The 23170-nt window shown below is 46.6% G+C and overlaps 1 protein-coding gene across 3 annotated transcripts in view; it reads right to left on the bottom strand.

The window, feature by feature from the left end:
- Positions 1 to 23170, bottom strand: part of AP4M1 (adaptor related protein complex 4 subunit mu 1) — a 73513-nt gene that overhangs the window by 1074 nt on the left and 49269 nt on the right. For all 3 annotated transcript variants that reach the window (XM_056570145.1, XM_056570146.1, XM_056570144.1), the window contains exons 5-15: positions 14523 to 14619; positions 14200 to 14310; positions 12805 to 12885; positions 12671 to 12733; positions 10992 to 11058; positions 10829 to 10882; positions 7296 to 7402; positions 5879 to 5970; positions 4295 to 4342; positions 1115 to 1165; positions 918 to 1035 (exon numbers count right to left, since the gene is read on the bottom strand). In XM_056570145.1, the coding sequence (XP_056426120.1) occupies positions 918 to 1035; positions 1115 to 1165; positions 4295 to 4342; positions 5879 to 5970; positions 7296 to 7402; positions 10829 to 10882; positions 10992 to 11058; positions 12671 to 12733; positions 12805 to 12885; positions 14200 to 14310; positions 14523 to 14619 (889 nt within the window). The remainder of the gene's footprint in view (positions 1 to 917; positions 1036 to 1114; positions 1166 to 4294; positions 4343 to 5878; positions 5971 to 7295; positions 7403 to 10828; positions 10883 to 10991; positions 11059 to 12670; positions 12734 to 12804; positions 12886 to 14199; positions 14311 to 14522; positions 14620 to 23170) is intronic.

The following is a 23170-nucleotide window of genomic DNA, read 5'->3' as shown; positions in this document are numbered from 1 at the left end:
TGTGCGCGCACCGCCGCGTCCTGAATTGACAGCGAGTGCTCGCTACTGACGTCTATGCGCTCAGTGCGCATGTGCTGTAGGACAGGCAGTGAGCGGACGGATGCACAAGACGTGTAGTGGATACAGCCCCAAAAAGCCGGAGACTCAAATCTTGATGGAGTGCGACTTTATTCGCTCCCCAACGTTTCGGCAACAAACTGCCTTTTTCAAGCATCTAGTACAACACATGCGCACAGACGTCAGGAGCGAGCGCTCGCTCTGTCAACTCAGGATGCGGCGGTGCGCGCATGTTAGAGCCGACGGGATGAGCGCATGCACTGTGTTTCCCCGAAAATACACCCTACCCCAAAAATAAGCCCTAGCTGGATTATCGGGGTGGGCTGCAATAGAAGCCCTACCCCGAAAATAAGACCTAGACCAGTGTTCTCCAACCTGCGGACCTCCAGACATTGCAAATGTTTGCAACATCTGGAGGTCTGCAGATTGAAGACCACTGACCTAGACAATGCCCGGGTGGCAAATATTAAAAAACAAACTTTAACTTACCTTCGTCCTCCATTCCCCCGTTGCTAAGGAACCGGCCTCATGTTCACTCCGCTGTCTGCTTCCTGGTGTTGGGACGTCACAGAGCCTTCAGCCTATCACTGGCCGCAGCGATGTCCCGCCTCTGCCGATGATAGGCCGACTCCTTACATGACAGTCGGCTCAGCCTATCATCGGCAGAGGCGGGAAATTTCATCCCTCCTAAACTTTATGTAAATATAGTGACACATCACAACAATTTATATGTACCATTCAGGACCATAGGAAAAAGCTGTACTAATGGCCAGATTGTCGCCTATCTTTCCCTAGAACAGACTGCACTACTAGCACCTGTCGTAAGTGTTATGATCATCCATACCTTGACGTTACATTACCTTGAACAGTGCGGACAGCTGGCTTCCTCCACGGATACGGGGAATATTCCAGGACACAGACTGTGTGTTCAGCGTCAGTTCTGCGCTCTGGTCAGGGCTGCTCAGATCCTGAGAGACACTGCCAAAAAAAGAGATTGGAGGGGTTAATATTTGTGGCCAGTGAATACCCAACTTTTCCATCTATGTATACAACCAACCTGCTGGCTCCCTTAGGCACAGGTATCTGGACACGGAGGTTAATGGCCTGGCTGTATAAAGAACAGATGTACAGGGAGAGCATTAGTTTACTGTGTGAGGTCACATGATTACAGATTGACAACAAATGTGACTGCCGATCCTACAGGGATCGTCACCCAGCTTTCTCAGATCCCCTAAACGGCAAATCTGCTTAGTTAAATGGGCACTCTCATTATAAAAAAAATTGCTAATGCACTCCTTATGGCAAATAAAAAATCATTCTAATGTACTTTGTTTAAAAAAAAATGAAGTTTTCTATGTTTATTTGTGTTTAAAAAAGCTGCCACTAGGTGTCTCCCTACCTGTCCAGAGAACATTTCCCAACATCTCTTGCACAGACTTTGGACTCCTGCTGGCCTGGCAGAAGTCCAAAATCAGGAAATGCAGTCTGGAGTGCTGGGGGGGGGGGGGGGTGCAAGATTAGCCAATCATAGCCCATCTCACACTGAACTGCTTTGGGCTGTGTGTAGCAGAGTGAGGGAGGAAGTTCTCCCCTGTATGGCTCCAGATGATGTCACGTCTGCTGGGGAACGCCCCTTCCTAGTCTGTGAATCTGACTGAGACTGAGCAGAAAATACAGAGCAATATCAAGGTAGAAAACTAACAAATTATAATTAAAAAAAAAATACAAAAAAAAAAGGGAATGGTTTATCATGATGGGGGCAGTGAACTGGGAGGATTATAACATTTAACAAGATCATGACAGGTACTATTTAAAGTGTACTCGTCAGATCCAAAAAAAATAAAAAATGTTTAATATATCACTCAGTACCTAATCCTGACCATGTACATGTAATTTTTGTGTCTAGCACCTTCATTTATTTTTTTATTACACTTTTAATTTAGCTCACTAGTCCGAATTCCTGGCAAAGGGAGGGGGCGTGGCCTCACTGTGCAGGTCTCCGCCCCCTCCCTCAGTATGCTGTGTGCTCCCATCTCCCCTAGCATTAGCAAAACTACAACTCCCAGTTTGTCCTCACTGACAGTAGCGAGACACAAGATGACAGAGGAAGGATTTTTCCTCCAGCTCTGAGCCCTGCACTCACAGCTGTCAATCAAGGAAGTGTGTCCATGACATAGGTGATGACTCATGGACACAGCAGGACTAGTATGTGTCTAAGCAGGCAGGGGGGGGGGGGCAGTTGTTTGACAGCATTTTTTTTTTTTTAGTTAGAAATACTGAAAATTTTCTAATGAAAGCAATTACAAAACCTATTGGTTATACATGCTTTACAACATATCAAAAGTTTTTGTATCTGACAGTGTCCATTTAAGCTGTGACATATTTCCTGCTGCTTTATAACTCGGATATCTGTGAAAGCTGGGTGAAAATCCCTAGAGGAGCTTTAACCAGCTTGTCATAACTCCTGAATGACACTTTTGCAGTGACGTGGCCACCATAGAGGCGGAGCACACAACTGCTACGGGTCCTGCGATTAGGCTAAGTTCACATCAGCATTGTGCTTCGTCCTGTTCGTTTTTTTGGGGGGGTTTTTTGGTGACGAACGGGATGGAGAACAGCGGCCAACGACTTTGAATGGGGTCTGTCAGGTGTCCGTTGTATCACAGGAGTTAGGCGGAAAAAAATTCTGCTCTGCCCCCTCCTCCGCATCTCCAGAATGGAGCCCAGACTCTGGGAGAGTAAGGCCCTGTTTTGCAGATCATAGGGGGTTCTATCAGTCAGACTTTCCCCACGTGATCAGATGGTTATGGCATATGTTTTTCTTGTCTGAATAACCTCTGCTCTGTCCTGTATTTTCCTGTATCTGCCACTGGGGAGGGGGTCACCAGATAGATAGAGATGTTTACAGTGTCTTTAAAGGGGTTATCCAGAAAAAAAACTTTATATATAACAGATTTGTAAATTACTTCTATTAAAAAATCTTAATCCTTCCGGTACTTATCAGCTACTGAAGTTGAGTTGTTGTTTTCTGTCTAAGTGCTCTCTGATGACACCTATCTCGGGAACTGAGTAGAAGTAGAGTAGAAGCAAATCCCCATAGCAAACCTCTTCTACTCTGAAGTTCCCGAGACAAGCAAAGATGTCAGCATAGAGCACTGTTGTCAGATAGAAAATAACAACTTAACTTCAGCAGCTGATAATTATTGGAAGGATTAAGTTTTTTTTTTTTTTTTATAGAAGTAATTTACAAATCTGTTTAAAGGGGTAGTCCAGTGGTGAAAAACGTATCCCCTATCCTAAGGATAGGGGATAAGTTTGAGATTGCGGGGGGTCCGACCGCTGGGGCCCCCTGCGATCTCTCTGTATGGGGGCCAGGCTCTTCGCCCAGATAGCGGGTGTCGACCCCCGCACGAAGCGGCGTCCAACACGCCCCCTCATTACATCTCTATGGCAGAGCCGGAGATTCCCGTAGGCAGTGCTTCGGCTCTGCCATAGAGTTGTATTGAGGGGTCGTGTCGGCCGCCGCTTCGTGCGGAGGTCGACACGCCCCCTTCCCGCGGGCTGTTGGGGCTCCGTACAGGAGATCGCAGGGGTCGGCCCCCCGCGATCTACAACTTATCCCCTATCCTTAGGATAGGGGATAAGTTGTTCACCACTGGACTACCCCTTTAACTTTCTGGAGCCAGGTGATATAATAAAAAAAAAAAAAAAAGTTTTTTTCCTGGAATACCCCTTTAATGTTAGCACTTGAAACACCCGTACAGTAAAATCTCCCTTAGTGGACACCTCCCAATAGCGGACAGTTTTTAATTCCCCAGCAGAGTCCCATAAGACTTGATGTCTCATTCCCAAAAGTGGACATGGACACCCAATAGGGGACAAAACACTCCCAATAGGGGACAAAATACACCTAACTGCAGCATTGCCCTGTTCACATGGGTAAGACTATGCACGGATGACCATAAGGCAGTGTTTTCCAACTAGGGTGCCTCCAGCTGTTGCAAAACTACAACTCCCAGCATGCCCGGACAGCCAAAGTCAATGAAAACATTGACATAAGGTAACACATAAGAGGCTGCACTGCTCACATACATGAACACTACGGCCCCTTCCAACAGCTGAATGCCGAACCCACTGATCTAATATTGATGGCCTATACTGAGGATATTTTTACTGCTATGTGATGTATTTTTATTTTACATTTTTTTTTTATTTTTTTTTTTAAATAGCTCCTTACCTCTTTGGGCTTAAGTCACAGCGAAGTTTCAAGTAGATTCGCAGGTAGCTGCAAAAAAATAAAATAAAAAATAAATAAAGATGGCCGGTCACCGCACACAGTTATGAAACAGGCGAGAAGGTACAAAGTGCATTATGTTATTCTTCCATCTTTTTTGTCACATCTCATGTTGGTGCAGTGATAGATCCCCAATCTGTGGCTCAGTGCTGCTTGGCTGTTGTATGTAGTGCACTAGTACAGCCTGCAGTGCAGGCACCGTCTTAAAGGGGTACTCCAGTGGGAAAAAATGTTTTCAAATCAACTGGAGCCAGAAAGTTATACGGATTTGTAAATTATTTCTATATAAAAAATCTTAATCCTTCCAGTACTTATCAGCTGCTGTATGCTCTACAGGAAGTTCTTTTCTTTTTGAATTTCCTTTCCGTCTGACCACAGTGCTCTCTGCTGACACCTCTGTCCAGAGTAGGAGCAAATCCCCACAGCAAACCTATCCTACTCTGGACAGTTCCTGACATGGTCAGGGGTGTCAGCAGAGAGCACTGGGGTCAGACAGAAAACAAATTCAAAAAAGAAAAGAACTTCCTGTGAAGCATATAGCAGCTGATAAGTACTGGAAGGATTAAGATTTTTTTAATAGAAGTAATTTACAAATCTGTTCAACTCTCTGGCACCAGTTGATTTAAAAGAAAAATGTTTTCCAGTGGAGTACCCTTTTAATCCTTCCAGTACTTATCAGCTGCTGTATGCTCCACAGGAAGTTGTGTAGTTCTTTCCAGTCTGACCACAGTGCTCTCTGCTGACACCTCTGTCCATGTCAGGAACTGTCCAGAGCAGGAGCAAATCCCTATAGAAAACTTTTCCTGCTCCGGACAGTTCCTGACATGGACAGAGGTGCCAGCAGAGAGCATTGTGGTCAGACTGGAAAGAACTACACAACTTCCTCTGGAGCTTACAGCAGCTGATAAGTGCTGGAAGCATAACATTTTTTAAATAGAAGTAATTTACAGCACCAATTCACTTGAAAACATTATTATTATTTTTTTCAAATGGAGTACCCCTTTAAGCCCAATATGGTGCTGAGCCTGCAGGCTGTACTAATGCACTACATACAACAGCCCAGGAGTAGAGATGAGCGAACTTACAGTAAATTCGATTCGTCACGAACTTCTCGGCTCGGCAGTCGATGACTTTTCCTGCATAAATTAGTTCAGCTTTCCGGTGCTCTGGTGGGCTGGAAAAGGTGGATACAGTCCTAGGAGACTCTTTCCTAGGAATGTATCCACCTTTTCCCGCCCCCCGGAGCACCTGAAGGCTGAACTAATTTATGCAGGAAAAGACATCAACTGCCGAGCCGAGAAGTTCGCGACGAATCGAATTTACTGTAAGTTCTCTCAACTCTACCCAGCAGTACTGGAAGAAATTATCTACAATTGAATTTAGTGCTTATTTTTTGGCATAAATTTCACAGATTCCACCTCATTTTTGCTACAGTACCAGAGAGCAGAGAGGGTCATTTTAAAAGGAGTTAAATATTCGCTGAATGCTGTAGTGTGAACATACCCTTATTATCCTTGTATTACTTACCTGCTGCCGGGGTCTCTCTCCAGGCTGGGGAACAGATGAAAGGGCAGGCTAGTTGAGAGGCTATCCGAGATCTGGTACTGCATCAGTGTGAGCTGAGGGAGAAATACCAGGCTGTAATGCAGTGTTTTCCAAACAGTGTGTCTCCAGCTGTTGCAAAACTACAACTCCCAGCATGCCCGGACAGCCGAAGGCTGTCCGGGCATGCTGGGAGTTGTAGTTTTGCAACAGCTGGAGACACTGTTTGGAAAACACTGCTGTAAGGACTTAACAATTTTGGCCTTAAAGGGCTACTCCGCTGGAATATTTTTTTCTTTTAATCAACTGGAGCCAGAAAGTTAAACAGATTTGTAAATTACTTCTATATAAAAATCTTAATCCTTCCAGTACTTATCAGCTGCTGTATGATCCACAGGAAGTTCTTTTCATTTTGAATTTCCTTTCTCTCTGGCCACAGTGCTCTCTGATGACACCTCTGTCCATTTTAGGAACTGTCCAGAGCAAGATAGGTTTGCTATAGGGATTTGATCCTCCTCTGGACAGTTCCTGATATGGACAGAGGTGTCAGCAGAGAGCACTGTGGTCAGACAGAAAGGAAATTCAAAATGAAAAGAACTTCCTGTGGAGCATACAGCAGATGATAAATACTGGAAGGTTTAAGTTTTTTTTTAATAGAAGCCATTACGGGCGGGTCCCTGGCTGCGATCAGCAGCCGGGACCTGCCGCGCATGATCCGGGCATCGCACCGATGCCCGCGGTTATGCTTAGGACGTAAATGTATGTCCTGGTGCGTTAAGTACCACCTCACCAGGACGTACATTTACGGCGCTCGTCGTTAATGGGTTAAGGACGCAGTCAATTTTATTTTTGCATTTTCATTCTTTCCTCCTCGCCTTCTAAAAATCGTAACTCTTTTATATTTCCATCCACAGACAAGTATGAGGGCTTGTTTTTTGCGCGACCAGTTGTCCTTTGTAATGACATCACTCATTTTACCATGAAACGTATGACGCAACCAAAAAAATATTATTTGTGTGTGGAATTTTAAATAAAAAAGCGCAATTCGTTTAAAAAAATTAAAAAAACACGCAAAGCGGGCAATCCGATCATCCATTTTACCGACCGCACTGCCGCAGATTCCGTCATCTGTATTGATAACGGCATCTGAGGGGTTAATGGCGCACATGAGTGCGATCACAGATATCCGCCATTACTGCGCATGACACGAGCACCACTCCGGTGTACTTCCTGGTGCGTTAAGTACTAGGGCACCAGGACGTACATTTACGTCCTGTGTCCTTAAGGGGTTAAAGGGGCTGTCCAAGAAAACACAGGGAGTCTGGAGGTAATGGAGCTGTATACAGTAAATCATCATTAGGCAGACTCTGATCCAGCAGGATTATTTCACTCTATTCCTCACCTCACCCTGCGGAGGGAGCACTTTCAGGAGCCGACTGATCTCAAACTCATCCAGTTTTACCGACTCGTGGAACTGACAGCTGTCCACTCGCACAGCAGAGCCATATCCTGTAGGGGGCAATGATAATGAGAATTTAAAGGGTACCTTTCATCAAAAAAAAACTTTTGATATATTATAGATTAATGTATGCAGAATAACTTTCCAATTGCATGTTACTAAAAAATCTGCTTCTTTCTATTTAATTTTCCACTTTGAAAAAAATGACCACTAGGGGTCTCCCTACCAGTCCTGGCCCGCAAGCCTTTTTATAGATTTCCGACTCATACTGGAGTCCAAAATCTCTGACTGCAGCCGGGACACGGACAAGCTCAGCACTGCTGACAGGCAGGCAGGAGCCAGCACTGTGCTCATAGCACAGCAGAGCATACGCCTGACTCTGCCTTACTGCATGCCCTCATTCATTTTACTATCTGAGCTCCCATCTTTCTTCTCTCTGCACGTGCAGCTGTAAACAGAGAGGAGAAGATTCAGAGCTGCCGACCCGCTGTGTTCACAGCCTCTATGTCAGGCCACGCCCCCCCCTTCCTCCCTCACACTAGGAAGGTTGAATGAGCAGCCAAGAAGACAATAAATCAGGTAGAAAGAGGGGGTTTTGAATGAAAAGAAGCACAGGGATAGTGTCAGTGAGAGTCAGGGACAGATGGGGGGGGGGGGGGGAATTAGGGAGAGTTTAGATCGTGATAGGTACTCTTTAAGACACTTGTATCTGCACCCTAAATTGAATCTGGTAGCAGATGTGAGGCCCTGAACTCTCTCTATTGACTGCTTCCCTGACCCTTTGTCTTTGCTATGATTGATAACTGTAGCAGTCTCCTAATTGGATGCAAAGGCTGTCAATCAAAGCTGCAAGGAGGGGCCAGGAATTCAATACAGAGAACTTCTTTTATCTAACAAGAAGAGTCAACTTGCTATTGTTATGGCTGAGAGAGATTAAAAGAGGTATTCCAGTTTCAGAGAATTGTATTTAAAGGGGTACTCTGGCCCGGAGACATCTTATCCCCTATCCAAAGGATAGGGGATAAGATGTCTGACCGCGGGGGGTCCCGCCGCTGGGGACCGCCGCAATCTTGTATTCGGCACCCACCTGTTTGAGCTGCACGCCACGGCGTGCAGCTCAAACAGGTGGGTGCCGAATACAAGATTGCGGGGGACCCCGTGGTCAGACATCTTATCCCCTATCCTTTGGATAGGGGATAAGATGTCTCAGGGCCGGAGTACCCCTTTAAATAAGACTATCGCCTCAAGATATATAACTTACTAATATAGTATTATCACTAATTGTACTGGCTTTAGCATGTTTTTCCAATACGTGATAGTAGAAAGTATGAATGGCTTCACCATGTAGTTTTTCAGACTTTGTTCAGATTGGGGTGCAGGTACACATTGGGGTGCCGCTTGAGGCTCGGACGCCAGTGTGCGCTGCTCAGGTGACAATTGTTTCACGTGTGCTCGCGCTCCAACAGACCCTCCCCTTCCCGTTCAGGTACGACATCTAAATACACCTTCCAAGATGACGTCTGAAACGGGGCGGGGGTTACAAGCAGAGGAATAAAACTTCCATAACAAACAAGTTTAAAGGGGTACTCCGGTGAAAAACTTTTTATATATATATATTTTTTTAAATCAACTGGTTCCAGAAATTTAAACAGATTTGTAAATTACTTCTATTAAAAAATCTTAATCCTTCCTGTACTTATTAGCTGCTGAATACTACAGAGGAAATTCTTTTCTTTTTGGAACACAGTGCTCTCTGCTGACATCACAAGCACAGTGCTCTCTGCTGACACCTCTGTCAATTTTAGAAACTGTCCAGAGCAGCATATGTTTGCTATGGGGATTTTCTCCTATTTTGGACAGTTCCTAAAATGGACAGAGATGTCAGCAGAGAGCACTGTGCTCGTGATGTCAGCAGAGAGCTCTGTGTTTCAAACGGAAAAGAATTTCCACTGTAGTATTCAGCAGCTAATAAGTACAGGAAGGATTAAGATTTTTTAATAGAAGTCATTTACAAATCTGTTTAACTTTCTGGCACCAGTTGATTTAAAAAAAAAAAAAAAAAGGTTTTCACCGGAGTACCCCTTTAAAAACAATGCAAAACTGAGAGAAATATCCCAATATGGATCCGGTCATTGAGACCTGCCGCTTCTTGTGCGTTTGTTCTAAGAATCCAGCGGGCCTCACGGAGCATTTTCATACGATCGTTCCCTTTCTGACAGATAATTCTTTTTTTCCTCTCCGTTATGCGCTCTTCTCATAGGTTCAATTAACCGTGGAGGAGATACCAAACCTGAGAGCGCGCTCGCGAAATCTGGTGTTCAGAGCTCGGGCCGTGCTGCCACTATAGACCCTCCCGCAACTGCAGGTAACTGCATAAATTACAAAAGAGGTTCTGCAGCAGATAAATCCATATGGGGGATATTTCTCTCAGTATTGTATTGTTTTTAAACTTGTTTGTTATGGAAGTTTTATTCCTCTGCTTCTAACCCCCGCCCCGTTTCAGACGTCATCTTGGAAGGTGTATTTAGATGTCGTACCTGAATGGGAAGGGGAGGGGTCTGTTGGAGCGTGAGCACACGTGAAACAATTGTCACCTGAGCAGCGCACACTGGCGTCCGAGCCTCAAGCGGCACCCCAATGTGTACCTGCACCCCAATCTGAACAAAGTCTGAAAAGGTACATGGTGAAGCCATTCATACTTTCTACTATCACGTATTGGATTTTGCTGTACTGAATATTTCTGAAGAGAGCACCTGACGTGTCCGATCTCCCGGGTTAGCCGTTGCCAGATATCTCGTGCACCCACATTAGAGGTAGTGCCGGTCAGCTGTTTTCTTTGAACTTTTCTTTTAGCATGTTTTTGACAGGAAGTTGTGTAGTCCTCTCATTGTCAGTGTGGTGTTGTCTCAGCAGTTCCCTGGCTCCTCCCTCTCTGATAGAAAGCTGTTTAGTCCTCTCACTGTCAGTGTGGTGTTATCTTAGCAGCTCCCCGACTCCTCCCTCTCTCCTGACAGGAAGTTGTGTAGTCCTCTCATTGTCAATGTGATGTTGGCTGTAGCTCCCCGGCTGTTCCCTTTCTCCCAAGACAATGCATCATCCTCTGCTATCTCAGAAGGCGTGGCTGGATCTTGTCTCTGAGCAGTAGCCACGCCCCCTCAGTGATGTCACCACCACCTCCAACCAGCCCCTAAAGCCCACATTACCCATGATTCTGGCCTTTAATCCCTGAGATGCTACAGTCAATAGCAACTGTGGCATCTAAGGATTTTGACAACCCACCGTCATAGTGAGAAAAAATCAGCATTGTTAATGCAAATGTATTATATTTTTAAAGATATATACATATACTGTGTGTGTGTGTGTGTGTATATATATATATGCACAAAATGTTTTTCGTTCAGCCAAAGTACAAAAACGATATACATTTATCGCCAGGATTACACCAAAAATCTATAGTAAGAATTCCCAGCACTAACCTCTCAGCTCGGAGCTCCCCACACAGAACTCTTCACTCAGTCCGATTCTTAACTCTGAAAAGAAAGGACGGAGATGACGCCGACTTATAAAATCATGTCCATCCTACTGCAGTCTCTCCAGACCGGGGGAGGGGCAGTACATTAATGAATTCCCATCACTGACCTGGAGAATTCTGGTAGAAGCTTTTCAGCCGTAATTCCCCCTGTACATCGGCTTTTAACAATGAGCCCTGTAGAATGAAAAAAAGGTTAGTGCAGTGTTTCCCAACCAGAGTACCTCCAGCTGTTGCAAAATTACCACTTGTAATTTTGCACAGCTGGGGCACCACAGGGGGCAGTATTTTTTTCCTCCTACTTTAAATATGTTTATTAAACAAGCACTTTATAGGGCTACAGCACATTACTAGTCCAATCATTATATTCCTGCACGGCTGCATCCATGTGTTTCAATATTCTAACTGGGTCATAAAATCACCAAGTGACAGTGCCTAATGTGTCAGAGAAGGTGGAACTACAGGAAGACATCAGATCTCCCCTCTCTGTATATCTGTATACTGCTGCTGCTATGTCTATGGGATCAGGATCTATAGTTATACACCTTCCTTCCCAGCTCTATCTGTATACTGCTGTTATCTCTATGAGATCAGAATATATAGTAGTTATACATCCCCCCCCCAGCTCTATCTGTATACTGCTGCTATCTCTATGGGATCAGGATATATAGTAGTTATACATCTCCCCTCCAGCTCTATCTGTATATTGCTGCTACCATCTCTATGGGATTAGGATATATAGTAGTTATACACCTCTCCTCCAGCTCTATCTGTATACTGCTGCTATCTCTATGGGATCAGGATATATAGTAGTTATACATCCCCCCCCAGCTCTATCTGTATACTGCTGCTATCTCTATGGGATCAGGATATATAGTAGTTATACATCTCCCCTCCAGCTCTATCTGTATATTGCTGCTACCATCTCTATGGGATTAGGATATATAGTAGTTATACATCTCCCCTCCAGCTCTATCTGTATATTGCTGCTACCATCTCTATGGGATTAGGATATATAGTAGTTATACATCTCCCCTCCAGCTCTATCTGTATATTGCTGCTACCATCTCTATGGGATTAGGATATATAGTAGTTATACATCTCTCCTCCAGCTCTATCTGTATATTGCTGCTACCATCTCTATAGGATCCGGATATATAGTAGTTATACACCTCCCCTCCAGCTCTATCTGTATACTGCTGCTGTTATCTCTATGGGTTCAGGATATATAGTAGTTATACATCCCCCCCCAGCTCTATCTGTATACTGCTGCTATCTCTATGGGATTAGGATATATATATAGTAGTTATACATCTCCCCTCCAGCTCTATCTGTATATTGCTGCTACCATCTCTATGGGATTAGGATATATAGTAGTTATACACCTTCCCTCTATTGGTATACTGCTGCTGCTATTTCTTTGGGATAAAAACTGATTATTGGAGTAAACTGAAAAATACAGTAAAAAATAAACATGTGAACACAGCCTAAAGACTTCAAATCTTCATAAAACACCTCAATTGTGATTATAGGTCAAATCAATGTAGCCTCATGGCAATATTTCTCTTAAAGATGCATCAAAACTGCACATAATGTGAATTCTCCCCAACACTCTTATAATCTTATCAGTTCACCTAATCAGATGACCAGGTGCAGTGATGAGACTCCACACCCTCTCTCTGCAAAGCCAGAGGATTCATGGGAAATGTAGGCAGCATTAGGAAATCATTTCAGTGATGGAATTGTGCCGTGGAAAACAAAAGTACAATTATTGGCTATGATCACTCACGTTCGCTCCGATGGCCACCGTCATGCGTTCTATGACATCCAGGAAGATCTCGTTTTGATCACCCTAGTGAGAAGAGTTTTGATAAAATACATGGCCCCTCCATCACACACACTGAGTACATAGACGGCACTCACTTGTGGATGACGGGAGGACAGAACCGGCCGACTGGCAGCTGAACTGGGCGCCACCTTACTCTGCTGAGTCTCTGCTCCGAACTACATCAGAATTATGGGGTTAGGGAGACATGTTATTGAGGAATGGTGGTATATATACATAGGAGATAGAAAAAAAAAATGTATATATACAGTGATCCCTCAACTTACAATGATCTCAACATACAATAGTTTCACCATATAATGGTCCTTTCTGGACTATTGTAACTTGACACCAGACTCAACATACAATGTACAGACAGTCCAGATCTGTGACACGTGTCAATGGCCGGAAGAACCGACCAATCGTGAAACACCTGTATTACTGAAGTGTATGCACTGACTGGTGTCTGGTAGCGCCCCCTACAGTACAGGGAGGTCTTACATGTTCTGTACTACTCTTTACCTGTATTACTGAAGTGCATGCACTGACTGGTGTCTGGTAGCGTCCCCTACAGTACAGGGAGGTATTACATGTTCTGTACTCTTTACCTGTATTACTGAAGTGCATGCACTGACTGGTGTCTGGTAGCGCCCCCTACAGTACAGGGAGGTATTAAATGTTCTGTACTACTCTTTACCTGTATTACTGAAGTGTATGCACTGACTGGTGTCTGGTAGCACCCACTACAGTACAGGGAGGTATTACATGTTCTGTACTCTTTACCTGTATTACTGAAGTGTATGCACTGACTGGTGTCTGGTAGCGCCCCCTACAGTACAGGGAGGTATTACATGTTCTATATTACTCTTTACCTGTATTACTGAAGTGTATGCACTGACTGGTGTCTGGTAGCGCCCCCTACAGTACAGGGAGGTATTACATGTTCTGTACTCTTTACCTGTGCCAGGGTTATCTGCTCCTTTAGAAACCAGGTGAGGGCGGCTCCATTTTACTTTTTTTTAGGACATTGTGTACTGTACAGGACCCTGAAGAAGCTCCTGTCCTCTACATAGACCAGTGTTTCCCAAAGAGGGTGCCTCCAGCTGTTGCAAAACTACAACTCCCAGCATGCCCGGACAGCCGAAGGCTGTCCGGGCATGCTGGGAGTTTTAGTTTTGCAACAGCTGGAGGCACCCTGGTTGGGAAACACTGAAACAGACAGTGATTACAGCTCCCAGCAGATCTTTATTACTTTGATATGTAAGGATTGGCTTTATCTATATTAGTTATCTACTTATTTTTCTTTAATCCTCACTTTTTCCTATTTTTTGGATGACATTTTGGGGCTTCAGAACCAATTACCAGGTTTCCATAGAGTTATGGTCTCAACATACAATGGTCTCAACATACAATGGTCGTCCTGGAACCAATTAATATTGTAACTTGAGGGACCACTGTATATATATATACACACACACACACACTGCTCTTACCAGCCCCACGCTGCTGAGGTCCAGGAGACTAAATTGCTTGGTGACGACTGGATCTGATTGGATGAAGTTCTTCAGCACATCTGTGGAGGTTGTCTGGATGAACCCGTAGTCCTATAAAAAAGGGTGCTGCACATATAGTATATACCAGTGGTCTCCAACCTGCGGACCTCCAGATGTTGCAAAACTACAACTCCCAGCATGCCCGGACAATGCAGGGAGTTGTAGTTTTGCAACATCTGGAGGGCCGCAGGTTGGAGACTACTGGTATATACCCTTCATGTATACAGTAATTATAAATGATTACCCCTCCAGCCACCACCTACCAGAACCTCATCCAGTAACTCGTAGATCAAAGCAAAGTTGAGTCGTATGACGTCCTCACTGAGGTCACCGCAGTAGTCTCGGATCAGAGCGGCCAGTCTAGGACAAGGGTGGGGACATAAAGTCACATGTATGAGCTTAGTACAGTCATAATAGATTACAAGTAGTGGCCCAATTATGCTTTGCCTCAATTTATTTAAAGGGGTACTCCGGCCCCAAGACATCTTATCCCCTATCCGCCACTAAGGATCCGCACAACCTAGCATACAGCACCCACCTGTAATCACTGCAGGAAGCGCTGGAGGCTCTCAGTGTTATGCCTCCCGACCACGGGGACGGAGTATCCTGACGTCACGCCCCGCCCCCTCAATGCAAGTCTATGGGAGGGGGTATGATGGCCCAGTATTATACCCCAGAGCTTCACTCACTATTCTGCTGGTGGACATACATTACATTACTTATCCTGTACTGATCCTGAGTTATATCCTGTATTATACTCCAGAGCTGTACTCACTATTCTGCTGGTGAGGTCTCTGTGTATATACATTACATTACTTATCCTGTACTGATCCTGAGTTATATCCTGTATTATACTCCAGAGCTGTACTCACTATTCTGCTGGTGAGGTCACTGTGTACATACATTACATTACTTATCCTGTACTGATCCTGAGTTATATCCTGTATTATACTCCAGAGCTGTACTCACTATTCTGCTGGTGAGGTCACTGTGTACATACATTACATTACTTATCCTGTACTGATCCAGAGTTATATCCTGTATTATACTCCAGAGCTGCACTCACTATTCTGCTGGTGAGGTCACTGTGTACATACATTACATTACTTATCCTGTACTGATCCTGAGTTATATCCTGTATTATACTCCAGAGCTGTACTCACTATTCTGCTGGTGAGGTCACTGTGTACATACATTACATTACTTATCCTGTACTGATCCTGAGTTATATCCTGTATTATACCCCAGAGCTTCACTCACTATTCTGCTGGTGGACATACATTACATTACTTATCCTGTACTGATCCTGAGTTATATCCTGTATTATACTCCAGAGCTGTACTCACTATTCTGCTGGTGAGGTCTCTGTGTATATACATTACATTACTTATCCTGTACTGATCCTGAGTTATATCCTGTATTATACTCCAGAGCTGTACTCACTATTCTGCTGGTGAGGTCACTGTGTACATACATTACATTACTTATCCTGTACTGATCCTGAGTTATATCCTGTAGATCTTTTATTAAAATTTCAAACATAACAATAAAAAAATTACAAAACATAAACATATCATATCCGACAGAACATATCAATATAACGATCATAAAACCAACACCATAGCATAAAATACAACACCGGTCCACCCCACACTCATTCCTGCACACAAACAAATATATACAATATTTACAAAAGACAGATTCCTATAATACCCATAATACCCATACCATACTAATAAACTATATACACTAATACTAAATGTGAATTTCCTGGCCCAGTTGCAATACCAAAAACCCAATACCAGTAATATACCAAAAAGAATAACAACAACAACAATAATAATATATACAAAATAATAAAAACCAACACAAACAAAATAACACCACATTTTTTTTAATTTTTTTTTAAAATTTTTAAATTTTTTTTTTTTTTTTTTTTTGGGCCCTGAGCTGGTCCCGCATCCCATGCCCCCAGTACATGTTACCAGACGTCCATGAACCAGTCCAGGATTTTCTGTATATATAAAAGTCCCATACAAACCCCCTCCCCCCTTTTTAACCCACCACCCAACCTAAACTAAACCCAAACCCTAGGTGGCATCACACAATATATACAATATATACATTACATAAAATATACACAGACTAACAATATATACAATACATAAGTATACAAATAGACTACAACAATAAATACAATAACAAATACATATAACAATATAAGCCAAACAACAAACCCCTAAAGCTCAAGTTCAGCGCCTGCAAGCCCTATATTACCATAAACCAACTGCTCAAAACAAAAAGACTAATGTGCCAGCATCAGCCCACCACCAGGGGGAGACAACAGGCTAAGGCACTTTAAAGGCAGAGCCCCTCCATAGACGAGAGGCCCTGCCAGCACCCAGCCTCTCGTACTCCAGAGAACGCACCTTCACCAGGTCACTGAGAATGTTCCTAACCACCACATCCACAGGGAGGATTTTACGCTGCGTCGACACTAAACACCGTGCGTTCCACGTGTAGTACCTGACCACTGAGCTGACTAGGAATAAAGTGCACTGGTCCCAGCCTCCAAGGTTTCTGAATGCCCCATAGGCCCATTCCGCATAGGAGAGACTGGCCAGCCGAGGCCAACCAATGGAAGCGCCCACCCTGTTGTAAACCTCTGTGTTAAAGGGACAATGAAGCAGAAAATGCTCCATGCTTTCCAGCATGCCTCCACACTCCTCGCAGGGACATCCCCGGTCATCAGAGCTCCTGCACTTCAGATTGTCCCTCACACACAGTTTCCCATGGAAGCAGCGCCAAGTCAAGTCCCAAAACTTCAAGGGGATCCTGATAGAATTCAAAAGCTCTAAACCCACCTCCAGATCCCGACTTGGGCAGTCCTTGAGCGCCAATGGCCTTTGGAAATGAGAAGACAGGACCCTCTTGTCAAGGAATTTCCTCGACAGAGTCCTAATCTCCCCCATCCCCAGACCCCACCGACGAATAACCTTCAGAACCGGGGTAGCGTAAGCCGGGAGATGCCCGTGTGGTGTGCGAAGATCCTTCACTTGCCCTCCTGTCTCCCATTCCTGGAAGAAAGGCCGAAACCATCCCCTACAGGAGGATACCCACGGAGGAGCCCTCTCTGACCAGAGGTTTGCTATATTGGTCTTAAGAAAGGTATTCACTAGGAACACCACAGGGTTGACCATACACAACCCCCCTAGTCTCCTTGTACGGTAAGTAACCTCCCTCTTCACTAGGTTCAGTCTATTCCCCCATAACATCTGGAAGAACGCACTGTAGACCCGGGTCCAGAGAGGTTCTGGCAACATACATACACTGCCCAGATATATCAACAAAGGGAGCAGGAATGTTTTGATCAGGTTAACCCTTTCCCGGAGGGTCAAAGACCAACCCTTCCACTGATCCACCTTCTGAGCGGCGATCTTAAGCCTGCTGTCCCAGTTTTGTTTGGGGTAATCCCCTTGGCCAAATTCAATGCCAAGAACTTTTGCAGATTCCTGGGGCTCTGGAAGGGCGTCCGGGAGATCAAAACTAGGATCTCCCCCTCCCAGCCAGAGACTCTCACACTTATCCTGGTTGATCTTGGACCCGGATGCCTCCGAGTAGCGGTCCACCTCTGACATCACCCATCTGACCTCCTCTTGTGAGGAGACAAACACAGTGACATCATCAGCATATGCTACCGCCCTCAGAGCCGAATCCGGCACCGCCAGGTCCATTCTCACCCCCGCCAACGGTCCACAATCAATCCTCCTAAGGAAAGGATCAATTGCAAACACGTACAGCAAAGGGCTTAAAGGACAACCCTGACGGACACCAGACCCAACCTCAAAGGAGCGACCAATCCAACCATTCACAAGCGGGAAACTCTCTGCCCCTGCATACAAGGTCTTAAGCCAATCAACAAACCCCCCCGGCAGGCCATATCTCAGAAGAACAGACCAGAGGTACTCATGGTTAACCCGATCAAACGCTTTTGCCTGATCCAAGGACAGCAAGTACCCCTTCCAGTGGCCAGCCCTACCCTGCTCCACAGCCTCCCGGACACCGAGCACAGCACTAAATGTACTGCGGCCCGGAACAGAGCAATGCTGAGCCCCCGAAAGGAGCCGGGGTGCAAACTCCACCAGCCGGTTAAACAGCACTTTTGCCAGAATCTTTCTGTCCGCATTGAGAAGAGCTATGGGACGCCAATTCTCAATGTGGGACGGGTCTTTACCCTTTGACAAGATGATCAGCGCTGACCTCCTCATTGTCTTTGGCAGAGTGCCCGAGGATAGACACTCATTAAAAACCGCAGTCAAGAGGGGAACCAAAGTGTCCTTAAAGGTCTTGTAGAACTCAGATGTTAAGCCATCCGGACCGGGTGACTTCTTGAGGGCAAGCCCATCAATCGCCATCCTGACTTCCTCTTCCCGGATCATCTCTGTCAAAACGTCAAGAGAGGGGTCTACTCCTGGTTCAGGGATGGTTTCAGCCAAGAAAGCTGATACCTTATCTCGATCTAGATCCTTCCTTCCCAAGAGGTGCGAGTAGAAGGATCTGACGACCTCCAGGATCCCTGATCTGGACCTTTTCAAGGATCCCGTACTATCAATCAGTCCTGAGACTATTTTACCATTCACTGACATCTTGCAGTTTCTGTAAGGGTCGGGCGAGCGGTACTTCCCGTAATCCCTCTCAAAAACCAAAGATGCGTGTCTGTCGTACTGGCACTTCATCAGCAAGGACTTCACTCTGGAGATATCCTCTCGGCTACCTCCAGTCGAGACAAGGTTCTCAAGTTTCTTCCTCAGGCCCTGGTACAAACGGTACCTATTTAGGCTTCTGAGGCCCGAGAGCTGGCGGAAGAATCTCGCAACCCTTTCCTTGAAGATCTCCCACCACTCTGACTTACTGCTACAAAGGCCCAGCAATGGTACCTGGCTCTGAAGAAAATCCTCAAAGGAATGTCTTATCTCCGCTTCTTCCAAGAGAGACGAATTCAGCTTCCAATAGCCTCTGCCCATCCGGGGGGTCTCTGTGACATTCAGAGAAAACAAAATTAAACAGTGATCGGAGAACTCCACCTCAACAACAGACACTGCTGAAGAGACGGCTTCCTCCTTCAAATAAAACCTGTCTATCCTAGACCTACAACTACCCCTATGATAGGTGAATCCCGCGTGGCCTGGGGTGTACCGGATGTGGACATCCACCAGGCGAGCCTCACTTGCTATGCTATTAAGGGCGACGCTATCATAAGTCAGCTTGTCTCTGGAACCTCCCCTATCTTGGGGCCTCGTGACAGCATTGAAGTCCCCTCCAAAGACCACCTGCCGACTTGTAAAAAGATAGGGCTTGATCCTCATAAAGAGACACTTCCGGTCCCACTTAGACTGTGGGTCGTAGATGTTAATAAGGCGAAGTTCTTGTCCCTTCATGAGGACATCTAAGATCAGGCACCTCCCCATTTCTAACTCGATAACCCGTCGGCATTCTACCGCTGAAGTAAAAAGGACCGCCACTCCGCTATACGGCTCGGCCCCAAGAGACCAGTAGGAGGGCCCATTCCTCCACTCTCTTTTAGCCTTGTAGATAGATGACATATCTGTTAGCCTGGTCTCCTGCAAAAATAAAATATCAGCATTAATATGGGCAAAAAAAATCATAGGCCGCAAATCGAGCTGTATCTGACTTAATGCTGGCAACATTAATGGATGCCAGAGTCAACGGAGAGGGTGCCGCCATCGAGGGTGATTGAGTTAGACAGCTTTCTTTTTCCCACCATCCTTCCCATCCACCCCACCACCCTCCTCATCAGATGATGGTTTACCCCTTTTTAGTGAGATGGATGTGTCCATTTTCCCATTATATACATTTTCCTCGTCCCCTGACTCTGGGCCAGTCTCCCCCCCTGAAGACAAAGATTCCCCAGGGAGAGAGGACTCAGCGTCTCCTGTGAGCCCCACCGCAACATCCGGAACCTCCCCCCCCGCCTCCTCCCCCTCCGAAGAGGAAATGTCGCGGAGGGCTCGGAACCGGTTGGAGAGACCAATCAGAGGGAGATCAGTTGTACCTTCCTTTGGCATCTGGCGGGTGGGAGAAGATATTACATCTCCTCTTTTTTTATTCCTCCGAGTACCCCGCTTTGTTTCTGCCCATCCCCCACTGTCCTCATCCGCGCTCTCACCATGGGAGGACAGTGAGGAGACGGCATCCCCCTCTTTGTGGATCCTCCCAATCTCCTCATCCAGTTCACTATCCCCCAGGGCCTCAGCAGTAAGACTGGCCGCAGGGACAGGATCAGGAGTCACCCCAGTTGGTTGATGCTCCTGTGAGTCCTGAATCTCCCTATCCCTTTGGCGCTTCTTGAGACGCCTCAGTTGGGCAGGCGTCTTCTGCTTACTTTTCTTCCCTGGCCCCTGCACCCCTTCATCCCCGACGGCCATCGCCCCAGCAGAATCCACTTCAAGGCTTACTCCCACCGGGGCAACAACCGCGTTGACAAAGGAACGAGGGCAGCGACTGAATGGGTGACCTAAGTCACCACACAGGTGACACCTAATCTCCGCACAAGATGCAGCGAGATGACCTATTTCCCCACACAGAGTGCACTTCTGCACAGTGCAATTGGCACTAAAATGTGTGGGGTCACCACATCTGTGACACAGCTTCGGCTGACCCTGGTAGAAGATCTGGATACGATCTCTTCCGAGGAAGGTTGCAGATGGTATATGGGTAACTGTGTTTCCTGAACGCCTCAGTTTGACCATAAACGTCCAGGCCCCTGACCAGATGCCATATTCATCCCTGTTCTTTTTTGGGACCTCCACCACCTCTCCATACCGACCTAGCCACGTCATGATGTCAATACAAGAGAGTGATTCGTTACGGGTTAAAACGGTCACTTTCTTGACATTATTTTGGCGAGACACCGCCTGAATGGCAAAGTCTCGCCAGCCGGGTTCGTTCTTTATCAGCTCATAATTCGACCAGAAGAGCTCAAGCCCCTCCGGCCGAACAAAGCTGATATCAAACTCAGGGGTACCATAAGGATGTATTAAGGCGTAGATGTCAGCTGCCTTAAAGCCCAACTTCAGCAGAAGCTCAACAACTTTAGATCTTGGAGGACATGTATCACTGCCTCTCCATCTCAGCCGGACCACATTCCTACGGAGACCACCTGGCCCGGCTGTAGGGAGGGACCACACATTATCCCCCCCTCTTTCCTCTCGGAAGGCTGAAAGACCATGTCTCTCTATCCAGAAGGATAGATCAACCTCCCTACCCTCTACATTGATCGATCTCTCCCCTCTCCTTAAGGCCCCCAGGAGACGCTGCTGCAAACTGCTCTCCCCAGAGCCAGAGGATGAGGAAGGTGCCCCCCTCCCCCCAGCGGTGACATTTGCGTAGCTGCGTACCGGTGCTGCCACCGCTGGGGGTGCAACTGGACCAGGCCCTACATCCCCACCACTAATCTGCGCCCCTTCACCACCCTCCTCCACATAATCCATACCCAAACCATTGTCACATGTTTTAGCTAATGTGCCCCCCATACCTCCACCCGTGCTACAGCCCAAACCACCATTCAAAGCCCCAGACAGATTATTAACAGATACATTCACTCCTTCATTCACTTTTACATTAACTTTCTCACTCATACTGGCTGGACCGGTGTGTTCTGGTGCAGATTTTGTACCATCAGCATCACTGGGTACCAGAGCTGGAGCCACCACCACAGGACAGGTCACCGGTCCCTTATACAAGGACCGGGAAGCCTGCCTAGCCTGCTTATTAGCGGCCCCAGCCCTGTTTTTATTGGTACCTGTTACGCCGAGCGCTCCGGGTCCCCGCTCCTCCCCGGAGCGCTCGCTACACTCTCTCCGCTGCAGCGCTCCGGTCAGATCCACTGACCCGGGGCGCTGCGATTCTGCTGCCAGCCGGGATGCGATTCACGATGCGGGTAGCGCCCGCTCGCGATGCGCACCCCGGCTCCCGTACCTGACTCGCTCTCCCTCGGTCCTGTCCCGGCGCGCGTGGCCCCGCTCCCTAGGGCGCGCGCGCGCCGGGTCTTTACGATTTAAAGGGCCACTGCGCCGCTGATTGGCGCAGTGATTCCAATTAGTGTCTTCACCTGTGCACTTCTCTATATCACCTCACTTCCCCTGCACTTCCCTGCCGGATCTTGTTGCCATTGTGCCAGTGAAAGCGTTCCTTGTATGTTCCTAGCCTGTGTTCCAGACCTCCTGCCGTTGCCCCTGACTACGATCCTTGCTGCCTGCCCCGACCTTCTGCTACGTCCGACCTTGCTTCTGTCTACTCCCTTGTACCGCGCCTATCTTCAGCATCCAGAGAGGTTGAGCCGTTGCTAGTGGATACGACCTGGTCACTACCGCCGCAGCAAGACCATCCCGCTTTGCGGCGGGCTCTGGTGAAAACCAGTAGTGACTTAGAACCGATCCACTAGCACGGTCCACGCCAATCCCTCTCTGGCACAGAGGATCCACTACCTGCCAGCCGGCATCGTGACAGTAGATCCGGCCATGGATCCCGCTGAAGTTCCTCTGCCAGTTGTCGCTGACCTCACCACGGTGGTCGCCCAGCAGTCACAACAGATAGCGCAACAAGGCCAACAGCTGTCTCAACTGACCGTTATGCTACAACAGTTACTACCACAGCTTCAGCAGTCATCTCCTCCGCCAGCTCCTGCACCTCCTCCGCAGCGAGTGGCCGCTCCTGGGCTACGCCTATCCTTGCCGGATAAATTTGATGGGGACTCTAAGTTTTGCCGTGGCTTTCTTTCCCAATGTTCCCTGCATCTGGAGATGATGTCGGACCTGTTTCCCACTGAAAGGTCTAAGGTGGCTTTCGTAGTCAGCCTTCTGTCCGGAAAAGCCCTGTCATGGGCCACACC

This window comes from Hyla sarda, chromosome 4, assembly GCF_029499605.1.
Source record: "Hyla sarda isolate aHylSar1 chromosome 4, aHylSar1.hap1, whole genome shotgun sequence".
NCBI classification, from domain to species: domain Eukaryota; kingdom Metazoa; phylum Chordata; class Amphibia; order Anura; family Hylidae; genus Hyla; species Hyla sarda.
The sequence above is the reverse complement of the archived record's forward strand: the minus strand, read 5'-3'. Positions and strand labels throughout refer to the sequence as shown.